Source organism: Tauraco erythrolophus, chromosome 20 (assembly GCF_009769465.1).
Source record: "Tauraco erythrolophus isolate bTauEry1 chromosome 20, bTauEry1.pri, whole genome shotgun sequence".
Taxonomy (NCBI): domain Eukaryota; kingdom Metazoa; phylum Chordata; class Aves; order Musophagiformes; family Musophagidae; genus Tauraco; species Tauraco erythrolophus.
Window position 1 is genome coordinate 12,303,488 of NC_141484.1, and position 16,516 is coordinate 12,320,003.

At 52.3% G+C, this 16,516-nt stretch overlaps 1 protein-coding gene across 1 annotated transcript in view; it reads left to right on the plus strand.

The window, feature by feature from the left end:
• The first annotated feature begins 1,804 nt into the window (after positions 1-1,804).
• Positions 1,805-16,516, plus strand: part of SHISA6 (shisa family member 6) — a 272,818-nt gene continuing 258,106 nt past the window's right edge. Inside the window, exon 1 of the mRNA XM_086624183.1 lies at positions 1,805-2,481. Within this exon, the coding sequence (XP_086480309.1) occupies positions 1,805-2,481 (677 nt within the window). The remainder of the gene's footprint in view (positions 2,482-16,516) is intronic.

Consider the following 16,516-nt stretch of genomic DNA (forward strand, 5'->3'; position numbering starts at 1 on the left):
CCCCAGAGCTGCCCTGGAGGGGAACCAGTTTGAAGAAGTGGGGAGTGTATCAGACAGGCTGGGGTGGGGGATGCCGCCTTCTCTGCCCTGAGTGCAATAGCTGAGCCCTTGCAGCAGGGAACTGGGACTGAGCTGGACTCGGGGCACTTTTCCGGGCAGGCGCCAATGGCCCCAGGCTGGTGTGGCAATCCCCGTGAAGCCTGAGAGGCATGTTCCTGTGCAGGGGGTGGCAGGGCAGCATGGATAGCATGGCCCTGATGGGCTGCATGGCTTGACAGCCCTGGGGGCAACATCTGCCCAGCACCAGGTTGTGCTGTGGGCACTGCCCTGGGACCAGAATCTCCTGGAGGAGGCAGGGGAGCTCTACGCTTGGGCTGCCCAGGGTGGACCTGCTTGGACATCCAGACTCCATTAACCCCGGGAGCCCACATGTGTCCTTAGGGTCCCCAACTCAAAAAAAAGGTGCATATTTATAGGTCTTGTTCACACACCCCCGCAAGGATCATAACTCCCACACACACTGTGCCAGGAAACATGTCACTGCATGTGTCCAGAGGGTCCCTAATATTCGTGCACACCTATAGGGTCCATGTAGCCCTCAAATATCCACAGGGACCATATTCCCTGCGCACATCGATCCACAAACTCCTGCACACCTATAGGAACAATACCCAGCGTACGCACTATCAGGGACCAGACGGACTACAAATCTACAGCCACCACAGCCCCTGCACGCCCCTCTAGGCACCGGTGTCCCACGCACACCTACAGGGACTGCGCAGACAGCTGCCCCAGTGGGACCACATCCCTGTAAGGACCGCACCCCACCCCTGTAAGGACCGCACCCCATCCCTGCAAGGACCGCACCCCGTCCCTGTAAGGACAGCACCCCATCCCTGTAAGGACCGCACCCCATCCCTGTAAGGACCGCACCCCACGGACAGGCACAGGGGCCATACACCACTCCCTCCTATAGGGACCACAACCCCCCGCACCGCCCCCCGCTCGCACCAGCGCTGGCCGCGACCCCCGCACACCCCTGCGGGGACCCTTCCCCCCGACACCGCCGGGAGCCGCCCCGGGCAGGCGGGGCCGGGGCCGGAGCTCACTGCCCCAGCCCGGCCGGGGGGGGCGGCGGGGGGATCCGCGGGCGCCGGCCCGGCGTGTCGGCGAAGCGGCGCCCCGCGAGCGGCGGCGGCGGCCCGGAGTGATGTAAGGAGCGGGGCCCGGCAGCGGTGGGCGGGCCTAAGCCGGAGCGCCCGGCGCGGCGCGGCTCGGCTCGGCGCCCGCCCCTGCTCCGTGCCCGGCTCCGCGCCGCTCCGCCCCCGCCTCCGCGAGGAGCGCGGGCAGCCCGCCTGCTCCGCGCCGCCGCGGCCCCCGCTGCAGTCCCGCTCCGGCATGGTAAGGCCGTGGGCGGGGGGCCGGGCGGGCGGGCGGGCGGGGGCGGGCCGGGGTGCCCGGGGCGCGGCGCGCTCTGACCCTCTCCCCGTCTCTCGCAGCCCCTCGCCGGAGGAGCGCCGGCCGGCACGGGACCTCGCCGCCTCGAGCCCCGCTCCGCCGGGCTCCGCCGCTCGCTGCGCGCCGGCATGAAGCGCCCGGCGCCGGGCAGCCGCCGCTGAAGAGCCGCGCGGCAGCAGCGGGACCACCCCCCGGCCCCCCCCCCCCCCCCCCGCCCCGCTCCATGGGGCAGCGCCGCGGCCGCTGAGCCCCGCGCCCGCCCGCCCGCCGCCCCCCACCCCGCGCCGCGCCCCGCCGCGCCCCGCGGCCATCCCCCCCCCCCCAGCCCCCCCCGGCTCGCCCCGCCATGGGGCCGCGGCACCTGCTGCTGCCGCTGCTCCTGCTCTCCCTGCAGCTCCTGGCCCTGCTGCTGGCCGCGCAGGCGGCCGGGCCCCCCCGCGCCAAGGGCAACCGGACCCAGGGGGCGGCGGCGCCGCGGCGGACCCCCAAGCCGGGCAAGGAGCTCCTCAACCAGACGCTGGCGGGCCCGGGGGCTGCCGCCCCCACGGCGCTGCCCGGGCGCGGCAAGGGCGCGGGCGGCGGCAGGACGCCCCCCGGCGGCGGGGGCGGCGGCGGGGGCTCGGCCCCGGCGCACGAGACGTGCTGGGGGTACTACGACGTGAGCGGGCAGTGGGACAAGGAGTTCGAGTGCAACAACAGCCTCACGGGCTTCCGCTACTGCTGCGGCACCTGCTTCTACCGCTTCTGCTGCAACAAGCGCGCCGAGAAGCTCAACCAGAGCCTGTGCCGCAACTACAAGAGCCCCGAGTGGGCCCACCCCACCACCGCCAGCGGCTCGCTGCCCGCCGACGGCAGCAACGGCGCCGACGGGGACGCCAACAAGTACGACCCGGACAAGGACAGCACCAACGCCACCGTCTACATCTCGTGCGGGGCCATCGCCTTCGTGCTCATCGCCGGCGTCTTCGCCAAGGTGGCCTACGACAAGGCGCGGCGCCCGCCCCGGGAGATGAACATACACAGGTGCGATCCTGCCCCTGCTTCCAGCACCCCTTCTGTCTAGGGACACCCTCCTCCCCACAGGTTCCTCCTTTCCACTGCCTCTCCAAGTGTTTCCCCTTTGCACTGCCTGTCTAAGGGTTTCCCCATTGTGCTACCTGTCCAAGGGGTCCCCCATTGTGCTACCTGTCCAAGGGGTCCTCCTTTCAACCACCCGTCCATGAGCTTCCCACTTGTGCAGCCTGTCCAAGAGTTTCCCCATCGCATGACCCCTCCAAGAATCCCACCTTTGAACTGGCTGTCCAAGGGTTCCCCTTTTTCACCGCTGTCCAAGGGTTCCCCCACTGCACTACCTGTCCAAGGAGTCCCCCTGTGAACTACCTATTCAAGTCTTTATCTTTTGCACTGGTTGACCATGAGTTTCTTCCTCGCACCACCCTACCAAGGATTTCCCCTTTACAACGGCTGTCTAAGGGCTCCCCTTTTGTGCCACCTGTCCAACTGATCTTCCATTGCGCTATCCTTTCGAGGGATCCTCCCTCGGGCCGCTCATGCGAGGGTTTTCTCCTTTGCAAGGGCTGTCCAAGAGTTCTCCCTTTGCAGCGCCGGCAAAGGATTTTCCCTTCCCGCTGCCTATCCAAGAGTTCCTCCTTTCCACCGTCTGTCCAGGGACAACCCCACCCCTCGGACCATCCCTCCCTCCCCCTTCCCACCCAGGGACCCGTCCTGGTGCCCCCCTCAGCCCTCTCATCCTGGGGGCAGCGCCGCCGCCCCCCTCCCCTTCGCCTCCGCCGCGCAGCGGGTCCCGGCTCCGCCTTCAGCACCGGCGCCGCGGACAGCTCCGCGCTGCCCCGCGCGCCGCCCCGCCCCTCCGCGCGGAGCCCCCCCGCCCCCCCCCCGACCCCCCCCGCACCCCCCCGCACCCCCCGCACCCCACACCGACCCCCGGGGCTGCAGAGGCGGCCGTGGCCCCCCGGGTCCTGCCCTGCCTGCCTCGGCCGGCGAGAAGTTTAAAAAGTGGGAAGGAAACTGCTCCGCGTCCCGCCGGCGGTGCCTGTGCCTTGCGGGCGCGGGGGGGCGTTGGGAAAGCGGGGGGGGGGGTGGTGTCTCTCTTTCTTTCTTTCTTTTCCTTTTTTATTCCTTTTCCCCTCTAAAGACATGTGACTCGAGCTAGTAGTCTGTCCTTTCTAGCTGGCTGCGGGGGAAGTAGTTTGGTGTCCTTTTCTCAGTGGTTTTCCGCGTTGCTGTGATAAGAGAGAACGCTCTCGGCGTGTCGGAGGAAATCTTGTTTGAAAGCAAAAGCTCAGGCTGCCGTGACTATCCTCCTTTTGGACAAATGCGTGTACTCTCTCAGTTCGTGTTTGTTTTTTGGCGAAAAAGTCCCTCCAAACGTTGTGTACTTCTTGTGCGCTACGAATCCAAGGGGTTCCTATGTTTGAACACAAAAATTAGGTGAGGAGCTTCTTTGTAGGAACAGTTGTGAGCATGAGGGGGAAAAGCTCTTATCTCTAGCAGAGAATGCTTCATGAAAATTATTTTAATGAAGAAATTTTAATCAAAACAATTACAGCCATTGACCGTATTTTTAAGGCTGAACTTCAGTTGCAGTCAACGGAGTCTGAGGGAAGAAATTTTAGCTTTTTACAAAGAAAAAGAGATGAGTGACGCAGTTTTTATTTGTTTGGGAAGACGTGTTTTGTGTAGACTCCTCCCTTTATAAAGACTACACACGCAGGGCTGCTGGCTGGTGTGAATTACTGTGTCTTCAATGAGGATGCCAAGTGATGCTGGTTTACACTTGCTGAGGGTCTGGCCCATGTATTCTGTCACCAACCCCACCTGCCCCTGGTCTCTGCCTTTGCAAGAAAATAACTTCACAGTGTTAAAAATACCGTGATATCTTTCAGGTCATTTGTGTCTGTATAGTAAAGGGTCTTGAAAGTAGCTTGGTCAGCAAAGAGGCTCTTTGAAGCATTTTCTTAACTAGGGGCGAGTTCCCCAACTGCTCAGCTCGTTTGGCTTCAAGGCAACTTTGTCTGGGCCTTATCTTCATGCTAGATTTGGAAATCTGACTCGGATGGCCATATGTTACTTTTGCTCTAGCTCCAGTGTGTTACAGGGTTGGATCCCACACCCTTTGAAATCAGAGACAGTATTGCCAGACGTGTCTGAATTATTCCTGATGTTTTCAGTTCTTTGATGCTTGCCTTTCTTTATTTAGATAAGTTCTGGTAAAATGATTCACCTGGGTGTAGAAGTATGAATGGCAGATTGAGTGCTTGGAAAGCTTGACTTCCAGAGCGTTTTAAGGAATTGATTGACTTCTATAATATGGTAGCTGGTAAAAGATTATACCTTTCAGAGCTGTGTTACCTGAACTTGATCAACATTGCACGATGGTTTAAATATTATGAAGTGCCTCTCCAGAAGACAGGGTCTGCCTCGGTCTGAGGAAAAATGCTATCAGTGCTCTGAGCAGAACGTAAATACGAGTGGAATGGTTTGTCTTTGTCTCTGAGAACTGCTGCTGAGTAACGGGGGAGGAGAAAATCCGAATGTAGTCAGGTATTTCTTTCTGTTTGAGGTTGTGTCCATTGGAGTTAAGTGTTACATCCAGAATAATTCACTGTAGCGATGACAAGTGCATTAAATCTCAGTGTGCATCCCACCAAAACCTCTGGGATGAGGAGAACAACAGTATAAACAGAAATTATTACAGTGGACTAGAAACAGCCCATCGGGAACAGTATCCCACACCCAAGGAAGATTAAACAAGACTTCCCTGTACTTCACTGTAAGCGAGATCACACTTTATATTTTATTTGATCGTAAATGGTCGGTTAGCAGTACTGTGCATAGATGTTATTTCTCTGCTAAGTTCTCACCCAGCTTTTATAGAAAATCCTTATTAACTCAGTTAGAAGGAATGTTTTGATGGAGGCAGGGCTCATTTTATGTCTTTTGACAGAAAGGAGGGTTTACGATTTCGCAGGAGATCTGTCACTCTCATGTGAAATGAAAGGCTGTCTGTGCGCCGAGATGCGCGTGTGCATTTCCGAGCTGAAAATCTGGTCGTGTTTTCAGGCACTGCCACGTCCCTTTAAAGCAGAGCACTGCTGTGGTTCTGAGCAGTGACAGTAACTGGTGCTTCCGTTCATTTCTAAGAGCAGTAAGTGGAAGTGCTTTGAAAAACATGAGCTAAAATATTCATCTTTTACGGAAACACTTGTCGTGCTTTAAACTTAGCTGATTGTTTAATGGCTATGGGGTCTTTCAGGCTGACCGTATAGGACTGCCTCTTGCCTGGGTCTTGCTTTGGAGTTGCACCACCAGAACTGATGCGTGCTGGGCTCCAGGTGGGAACTGGGGCTGGTTTCTGAGAGTTATACCCAGCAATGTTTTGTCTGCTGCTGCTCTCTGACTGCATTCGTGTGGATGGTTTGTTTTCCTCAGTTTGTCAGTGGTTTTTTTGCTCAAGCGTTTCTTCAGCAGGCAGAGTATTTGCTCTCCTTTCAGTATGGGAATGAGTTAGGGAATCCGTGACGGCGAACGAGGAATATCAGCTGTTTGTTTTCAAAGCTGGGTATGTTTTTCTGTAGCAAGGAGGGGTGACCCAGAATATTCTCTTCCCGTGGCCATGACCCTAAATCCCCACGCTACAGCACATAAATAATTCACTGCCAGTAGTATCACTCCGACTCCTGCTTAGCCCTCAGCAGCAGTAACCATTGCACTCTTTCCCGACGTAGGAATGCACAAATTGGAAGCGGTTTATCGTTTGCAGCTAGGGTTTGAAATGTTATCAACCCTTCCCCGCGCCGCAGCCGGAGCCCTCGCTCGCAAGCCATAGGGAGGCAGTGGCAGCGATGGCCCTGGGGCAGTGGTGGAAGCCCAGCTGTTCTTCTGTAGCTGCTGAGCAGATTTTTCCCAGCAAACGAGCTCTGTATCCTCCTAAAAGGCTGTCTCTGTGCCTGTCCTTGCGTGGCGTGTGTCCGATGGGTGTCCTGGGTGTTTTGAAAGGGAGGAGGGAAGCGTGCGCCTTCTGCTCCGTGCTGCACGTGACCCTCCTCCTGGGGCATCTGTGTTGATACGGGGAGGGAAGATATTTGTGCTCCTCTTTTCTTCGGCCTCTGCCTTTGCATCCTCTGCTCTGCGAGTAAGAACAGTGACTGTTTTTACAAATGAACCTCCTTTTCCCCTGTAGAGACCACAGTTAAATTGACCAATTTCTTGCCGTTTTCACTCCGCAGCTCTGAATTCCAACAGGAATCGGAGGCAGTGGATCTGTTTGCCCACAGATCCGGGAAGGCTGCATGCACTGCTTTTGCCTGCTGCATCTCACCACTGCTCTTGGGCCTCCCGGTTGCCAGAGGGGTGGCTGGGGGGTGATTCCAGCCCTCTGCGCCGACGGTGGGGCTTGTGAAAACTGCCCGTCTCTAGACTGGGTTTTTCAGCTCGTGGTCACAGCTGGCTCATTCAGTTCTGCTCGCCGCTGGTGGGTGTCGCTTGAGCCAAACAACCAAACTTCAGAGCTCCCCCGGGCAGGGAGACGGTGCTGGGAACACACACCTGCCACGGGGACTGGGCAGAAGATTTCCTTCCTTGAATGCTGGCACTGCTTCCTTGGTCTTTCCACTGATCTATTCTTCTGCGCTGCTTTTTTTCACCCCTCTGTCTCATTCATCTGGCTCACTCACGTGCCTTTCATCTACTCTTTGCCCTGCTTTGTGTTATTTGTTCCTGATGCTTTCTGAGGCTCTTCTCTGAAGTGTCCTGTCCCACTCCTAGGCACAGAATGTAGGTCCACAAGCACGTGTCGGACATGATTGAAGTAAAACAGAAAAAGGTACAGTCTTGTGGCCTCAGAGGGGTTACTCATGACTAGTTCTTTTCTTTCAAATCACTACTGCACCTTAAGTGTCGTTGGGGTGACTGCTGTGAGGGAGAAGACCTGAAGCTTGTCCCGTTTGCATTGATGAATTGCCCATTCCCAGCCAGCCAAATCGAGGCGCGATGTTTATTTGTGTGCGTGCACCTGTGCAAAATACTTTTCTTTTTGCTTCACTTACATGTACCGGGGAAGCTTCAGTCTGAAGCTCTGGCCACAGTTTGCATAGTTTGCTAACTGTTTTTTTTTCCATGTTTTCCTCTCTGAATCTGTTTTCTAAAGCCTGGCTTTGGTAATAGCGCAGAGGCTGCCTGGCTACAGACCTCCGCGGGCTGCTTCGGAGTCTGCTCCTTTCTTTTTGAACTTTTCCCAGGAAGAGAGGCTACTCTCAGAAACCATGCCGCCTTCAGCAAATCATTTCAGTGTCTCTAATTCCCATTTATTTGATATTTTTCTGCTTTCTAATTAACTTTTTCTATTAGTAACCCTCCATCATAAGGTGTCAAGGGAATCCAGTCTAGCTCTGAACTTCTTTTAGTTTTGTAATCTCTTATATCCTCAACTAACAGTTGATCTGTGTGTCTTTGGAGATCAGACGCCTTTTAAAACTTCTGTTTCACATAGAAGATCTGAACCTTATCGGGAAAATGAGATCACGGTGCTTTTTTGCTTGCCTTTGCCCCTGCTCGCATGGGCAATCTGTATTTCCTTAGATCTCTGTGCGCTGTATTGCATGGAGGTCTCCAATGTCTCATTACCCAGACAGATAAGCCTGGAATTCTTTCACAATAAATACTTTGCTGTAGTTCAGCTCTTGCCCAGACCTCCTTTATTGCAATGATAGAGCTCTTCAGAGTTTTCGTTGATAAGTTTAAAGTCCCTTAATTGTTCTTACGATGCAGGATTTGGTGCAAAATAGATACCTGGTGCATGAAACCGCTTACGCGCGCCCTCGTGCTCAAAGCGCTGCGTATCCAGCACGTGCTGTCCCTGGCTTTGTGCGTGCAGGTACACAAGCACGAACACTATCAGACTGACTTAGCGTAATTCCCACAGATTTCATGCCTCTGAAACACCTAGCAAGACCTCCTATTTTTATTTTATTTTCTTCCCACCGTCAAGGCCAGTGCTGTGTTCCTTTTCTGTACAATGACACTGCTTCCAGTTCTTCCCAGCACCCGTGCCTTCTTCCCTGGGTGGGTCGCTTTTCCAGAGTCTCTCTTTTGCTGTCTCAAGCAAAGGGGATTGTAAGCCGGGTTGATAACGGGGCCGAGGCCAGCGAGGGAGGGTCGATGCTTTGAGGGACAGTCCCGGCAGCAGAGCAGGTGGCAGTGGCTCTCTGGCTGGCTGGGAGCGCTGCACCCTGGGTGATGCTGGGGGACTGGAGGCACCAGCTTCTCCGTACCACTCACTGTCCTTAAATGGCCTAATAATGGTTTAGAGGTAGATCTTGACCCTTGCTGCTCTGGCCACTTTCTGCTCTCTGCGAAGAAACGTCAGTTGGAAAGCTCTATTTTAACTTTTTAATTGCAAAATCTTTATGAAACAGTTTCTTTCTCTTGGGACCTGCTGTATCACTATCCAAAGGAACTGGCATTACCCGTTGTGAGCTTAGCGATCGTAGTAAATTCCTTGTGTGCATCGCAGCAGTAGTAGGAGACTTTTTGATTTGTATATTAGTGTCAGACGTGTAAAGTACTTGTGTAAGGTGTGCAGCCTGAACACTGCTGGTATTTCCTACTCTTGATATATAGCCTAAGGAACCTGTCCCAGAGACAAGAGCTTCACTTTCCAGTTGCTGATTCCACATCACGTTATAAAGTTGGGAGAGATGATGAGCTCACAGCGACAGTTCTCCTGTTGATTTGTCAGTGTAATGCCTATGCTACTTCTATTTCAGCTGAAATATATTTTCCACATAAATGCATTCATACAATGAGTGTGTATCTGTAACGTAATTATGCCACTTATGTGTTAGTTTTGAGTTCACCAAGAAGAGTGAGTCAGGAAAACTGCCGGCCTCATTCTGCTGTCATAATCTGGGGTAAGGATATGGTCCTTAGTACTTCCGTAATTAAGCTTTCAGTGAAATTTGTCATTAAACCTGGACTAAATTTCAGAAGCTTCACAAATAATTCTTGTATTCGTCATAAAAATTTTTCAGAAGACATCTGACTTTTCCTTGTAGTATTTATTTTTAAGAAAGAATATTTCCTCCCTTCTGCTGGGTGCAGGTGCACAAATGCTTTGCTTTTGGAAGGGTGTCCTAACGCTTAGTCTTTTTCCCTTCTCAACCCCATGAGTGCATTCCCCTATTGTTGTATACACGTGTGCACACAGACACACCTATATGGGCGTCCATCACATGCCTGCTCAGGTTACTGTGAGAAACCGTTTCCAGTGTTCCTCCCCAGAAACTGGGCTCTGAAGCACCACCTGCTTTTGCTTCTGACAGCAGCAGAGACCGGTTATGTCTTCTGCTGACCTGGGACTGGTGCATCTCTAGTGCACTGCTGAGCCCCTGCACTTTCAGAGACAACGTCTGCTTTGGCAGAGTCACTTCCACACCGAGGAGGCTGCCTCCTGGGGGGGTTTGCTGCCAGCAGCACCCCCATGTTTCCATCTGTGTATCAGTTTGCAGCGGTGTTTGTGTCATCAATTAAAGCCCCATGCTTCTGGTAGTAAGATCAAAGCACCGACAGAGAGTGTGGTCAGATGTGTTCAGCTCTGGAGTCCCCAACACAAGAAGGACATGGAGCTACTGGAACGAGTCCAGAGGAGGCCACAAAGATGATCCGAGGGCTGGAGCACCTCTGCTATGGAGACAGGCTGAGAGAGTTGGGGCTCTTCAGCCTGGAGAAGAGAAGGCTCCGGGGTGATCTTCTAGCAGCTTTCCAGTACCTAAAGGGGCTACAGGAAAGCTGGAGAGGGGCTTTTTACAAGGGCATGTAGTGACAGGACAAGGGACAATGGCTTTAAACTGAGAGAGGGGAGATTTAGGTTAGATATAAGACAGAAATTTTTCACTCTGAGGGTGGTGAGGCACTGGAACAGGTTGCCCAGAGAAGTTGTGGGTGCCCCATCCCTGGAAGTGTTCAAGGCCAGGTTGGATGAGGCTTTGGGCAACCTGGTGTAGTGGAGGGTGTCCCTGCCCATGGCAGGGAGGTTGGAACTAGATGATCTTTGAGGTTCTTTCCAACCCAAACCGTTCTATGATTCTATGATACTATGTTTGTCCTGGGGGCGATGCCAAGGAGGCAGCAGAGACGGACAGAGCTGATGTAAGGAGATGTACACTTGCCTCCCCGTCTGCTGTTCCGCAGCTAGAACTGGGAATAACGTGGGCAAGCAGCACCCAGCTGGCCGACACCGCGGTGCGGGAGCCCGTCTGCTAGGACAGCACCGAGCCGGCGTGGTCAGGAGCAGCACGTGGGCTCTGCTGTTCCAAACTTCGCCAGGTGCACAGCAGGTCTGGGGACGGGCGCCAGACAACGCGTGAGCAATGCCCGGCCGTGCTCCGCGCGACGTGCCGGCGACGGAAATCCCTCTCCCTTGGAGAGAGCTGTCCCTTCCAGGTGAGCTGGCTCCACGGCGGGATAAATCGCATCTCTCAGACTAACAACTGCCTCTTCCTTCCCAGGCTCCTAAGAGAGCGTAGGGGAGTCCTTAACCTCACTCTCGTTTTAAGGACTTGTAGTGAAATCCTGGCTGTGCTGAAGTCGGTTGGAGTTCTGCCACAAACTCCATCACAGCTATGCTTTTAGCAGGCTTTTAGCTCAGCCAGACACTGCTCTTTTTATTGTGCTCTGCCATAACTATTTGGTCATTCTTTTCCATTCTTCTCCAAATTCACAGGGTCTTGGAACAGGCAATTCTGTTTCCTCACGACCCGTACGTGAAGTTTCCAAGAGAGGGGATTTTTTAGAAGGCTCTTAGTGAAGTTTTGCACGTGTACAACATGTGCTACTGGAACTAGTCAACTCTTCTCACCTTCTTTTCTTGTCTGGCATCCACAGGCCTCTCTTCTCCAATCTTATTTTCCACAGACCACATCCTGGCCTGTTGGAGCTACCAGCAAAGCTTTGGTAGAAGGGGTACCCGTGCCCACACTCATACTATCAATTAGTGCTGAAAATCTGTGGATATTGGGAAAACAGGACACTACTTTCAAAAAAGACTGTGGTGAAGGACAACACTCCTCCAGCCTGCTCTTACCTCATCGGTAATTAGGACAGCAGGTCAAGTTTCTCAGCTGGTTGGTGGGTTGGCAGGGCGTGCTAAAGCGAGCTGGTGCTTCACAGCCCCTGCCCCTTCACGTTCCCTCTGGCTATAAGGTCCCTTCAGCCTCTGCAGCTGGATGTTACTTCTGCACCGTGTTCTGTCCTCTCACACTGTCCGATGTGTCTCAGAGCTCCTTGCAGAGGCAAACACCGATGTGTCGCAAACTCACTTCTTCAACCAGACGTTCATCTCTGTTTCAGCTCTGTACTTCTCCCTGTCTCCCCAGGATCTCTGTGGTTTTTTCTCTCTGACCCAAGAAGAGAGGGTCTTGTGTGGACTGGAGATATGCCCATCAAATACAGTCCATAAAGTCCTTGCCAGCCCTGGGACACTGACATGAGTTCTGCATTTCCACAGATAGGTCCTGAAAAAGTCTGATAAAGAGCCAGGGATACCTGGGGTGTGTTTATTCAGATGGAGCTTCCTCAGCCAGGGAAAGGGGCACCAGGCAGGAAAACTGTGGGCTCTGGTCCCAGCCCTGCCTGAGGCTCTCAGTGATATCAAAAAAATCCTTCCTCCTTCAGTCCCCAGAACACTTAAGAGCAAGGAATTACTCCCCAAGGGTGCAGGAGACAAGCGGATCACCGTGCTGGAGTTGCTGAGGTTGGGAAGCTGAGGCACTAGTAGCGGCTGTGGAAGACGAGAGTGTTTCATGGTGTGAAAGTTACTGTAGGAAGAGCCACTTACAAAAATAGACCTGGAGCTCTGTCAGCCTGGGTCTGCTGTCAATGACGTTACCTCGCCTGAAGAAACTCCACTGGAGTCACTGCTTTAGTCTGGGTCTAGAAAGATCGGGATCAGCTCCCTAGTGGGAGTTGTCTCTGCTGTGTTTTGAGCCCGTATCTTTTTGGTGCTTGGGGCTGGACCCTCCAGTGGGACAATCTGGTTTGGCTACACAAACTCTACAGAATCACAGAATTGCTGAGGTTGGAGGCACCTCTGGAGATCAACCAGTCCAGACTCCAGGCAGGGTCAGCTAAAGCAGGTTGTCCAGGACTGTGGCCAGTAGGGTTTTGAATGTCACCAGGGACGGAGACTCTGTGACCTACTGGGACACTGTTTCAGTGTTTGAACACTGTCAGTGTGAAGAAGTTTCTTCTTGTGCTTAAGTGGAATTTCCCATATTTCAGTTTGTGGCTGTTGCCCCTGGTCCTGTCACTGGACACCACTGAAGGGCCTGGCTCTGCTTTACACTTTCCCATCAGTTATTGATACACATTGATAAGATCCTGTGAGCTTTTTGTTCTTTAGGCTGCACAATCCCAGCTGTCTCAGCCTCTCTCCACACATGAGATGCTCGAAGCCCTTGAGCACTCTTGTGACTCTTCACTGGACCCTCTTCCGGATGTCCATGGGGAGCCCAGCATGGGACACAGCACTCCAGATGTGTCTCACTAGTGCTACGTAGAGAGGAAGAATGACCTTCCTAGAGCCTCAAAAATCATTACTGGTGATTTACTTCCCTATTGCACAAAGAAGCTCCTCTCTCCCCTCCCACATCTCCGTGCCAGGACTGGGTGATTGTCTACATTTAGTCCGTATCCATGACTAAACACTACTCAGCTGTCCTGTTACCCAGTGACCCCTCCCCACTCCAGAAGGGGAACTGGGAAAAGGAAGGAAGACCCGTGGGTTGAGACAAGAACTATTTAATAATGGAAAGAAAATAAAATGAAATGGAAAATAGTAATGATAATAGTAATATATACAGACAAATGATATACGGTGCAGCCGCTCACCACCCTGACCAATGTCCAGCCTGTTCCCAACCAGCGATCCCAGTGCAGGGAAGTTGTAAAACTGCAATCCCAGAAGAACAGGCCTTGGGAGCAGAATGGTGTCCCCTCCAGGGACAGCAGCCATTGAGAAAGAAAGAGAGAGAAGAAGGGAGACTGTCCCCAACAAACTTTCTAATTTACAGTAAGCATGACGTTACACGGCATGGAACACCCGTTTGCCAATGCAGGTGTCAGTCACCCAGCCACGCTCTTCCCTGGTTCTTGGACATCTGGGTCGTTAGCAAGAACGAGTTGAAAAGTCCTTGAGCACTATGGATACCCGCAAACCAGGGCTGGCTACAAGCCAAAACAGAGTGTCTTATCAACTTTGTTCTCACCAAGTTGGGTGCTGCAGTTTTCTTAAAAACGCAGCTTACTTTAGAAAGGCAGCTTCTCTGGACAGAAAATTGATTCTATGATTGTATCCCGGTGAAACCAGGACAGCAATGAGTACCCTGCACGTATCTGCTGGACTTCACACCCTGCCTGGTCTTTACTGCAGTTTGTTCCTGTCTGTTTCTTCTGTTTTATACTACTCTGCTCACTTTCTCCTTGTTCTGTTTTGGGTTTCTGTCACTCCCTGCCGTTGCCCCTCTCCCAGTTTGCTGTGCCTTCACTCTCTTTTCTCTTTAGCAAAACCTATTGATTTCATCTTTCAGCGTCAGGGCTCCAGCTGATGCCCAACCCAGCTGCCCTACTGCTTACACCCATCCCTTTTGGCCCTTTGTATTTCCAACAAGACCTTTTTATTTTTTAATCCCCTTTTGAAAATGGCCACAACTGCTTCTTTGCATTAGGGTCCCTGTGTTCATCCTACTGTGTTTCTTCCCAAAGTACTCACTTGGTCCAAAGCTGCGTGAGAGCCTTCCCTGCTGACGTACCTGAGAGCAGGACCTGACCTGCTCTGCCTTGGCATGTCCTGCCATGCAAGACATCAGTAGGTTTTTCTCCCACGCTGCTGGTGGGAAACATCCTTGATGTCACTGTGTCTGTTCTGGATTGACGTGGAAAGAAGCTTGAGTGTTCTCACATGAATGACGTTAATGGAAAAGCTGTCTCGAGTCGTTATCTCGGGATGTGGTCCTACAGTTACGCAACTCTGGCTACTCCATCCGCTGCCACAGGTAACACGTTCCAGCGAGTGAGGTTTGTTTTCCTGAGATAAGAGATGTGTGTCACAGGAAGATTTCTGGAGTGTCTCATAGCCTTGTGCAGGTGATTAGGACGCTGTTGACATCATCAGTGGGACTAATGGTACCCAAATGGCTGCACATGCAAGACTCAAATATTTCAAGTGACTCTCTTACCCTGCTTGAAACTTTTTCAGTGGACCATTAGACAGTGGTACCCGAGAGGCTTATACCGACCAAATCCTTCCTCAGTTAAGTGTGACTGACCTTCCACCAGTGTGGGACTCAGCCCTCTGTACTTTATGGAAATAAACTGGATCACACACAGCGATGTGATTGAATTGGCAAGGAACTAACCAGTTTGATCCAAGTTTGACTTTCTCCTCCACCTATCATGCTTTGTTCTGCTGGTACTGACCAGTCTTTTTTTCTCCCTGTAGACATTAAAGAGGACACAAAGAGCGAGCACTGAGGACACAGTTTGGTGTGCTTAGGACATAACAAGATTACACCTTCAGCATTGCTGAAGTCACATTGTTTTCTTCCCATACACTTACGAGCTGGATCTGCTTTTGATGGTCATGTTCAGTTTATCTATCTCATGCATACTCTGACACCACAGACATTGCTTTCCTATCACCTGTGATTACTTCAGTTCCTTTGAAAGGAAGTGTCCTCCCTTCCAAGTGGCTGGCACCCAACTGGAAATCATTTCCTTGTTATGTTGTCACCAACAACTAACCAGAGAGCAGCTCTTATTAATGTTCCTTCAGGATGAAAACCAAAGAAGGGATTACATTTGTTCTTACCATCTGAGTTGTCTTTTTGTTTGTGGTAAGGACCAGTGAGTTCAGGTCCTGGCTGTAACGAAGGAACAACCAAGCATAGTTTTATGAGAAACTGTTCACAAATGGAAATATTACCTGGGATACATGGCTTTGTCCTCGTGGAGGGCAGCAGGCTCGGGGTTCGGCTCTCAGAGAGACAAAGACTGAGAGGATGAGGCACTTCTCACAGACTCCAATTGTTCCAGAGTATATTCGCTTTAATTGCCTCAATTATTTTTAGTGAATGGAGGTAAACTGTCCATCCGGGAGGCAGGGAAGCTATGTTCTTAGGACTGCATCAAACCTCATTCAGAGAGTAATAATAGTAGGAGAAAGGACAACAGTGGCAAGAGAAACAAGGTAATCTGCAGTGTAAGGTGGTCCTAGACTCAGAATCGTAGCAGAATTTAGGTTAGAAGGGACCTCTGGAGGTCTCTCATCCTGCGACCTGCTTAAAGCAAGGCCAACTTTAAAGGTAGAGAAGGTTGTTCAGAGCCTTATCCAAATGGATTTGAAGACCTCCAAAGATGGAGATCCCTCGGCCTCTCTGGATCCCTATTTCAGTGTCTTGCTATCCCACTATGACTTTCTTTTCTTTTATAACCAGGTGGAATTGTCCTTATTGCAACATGTGTTAATGGCCTCTTGTCTTCTTTGCCTTACACCTCCAAGAACAGCCTTACTCTGCTTCCTTTGCAGCTCCCCATTAGTGAGGTGCAGGTCCTCTCTTAGCCTCTCTTTTGTCAGGTTAAACAAACTCCACTCTGGGAAGAACTGGTTTGTACTCTTCCATTTCCATCTCACCAGCATCTCCAACTCCACCTCCTCATCTTTGAGTTTCTTGTACTCCCTCTGTGTCCCTCACCCCACACAGCCCCTTCTGAGAGTACACTGGTCCCTGACCTGACCTTTCCTGCCCAGATGGCTCTATTATTATATTTAGCTAAGTGGTATATAGTGTTTTAGTGTTATCCACACTGTCATCTTCCTCTATACTCTGAGTGATTGTACTCTTGACACTAAGAGTGGCTTTGACAAGTGTTCAAAATGAGCCCAAGCCACTATGGGCTGGTAAATAATGGTCCTAATACAATCTCTGTGATTGAAAAATGACTCTTAACACTTCCATACTGCAGATACCATTAAATGGTCATC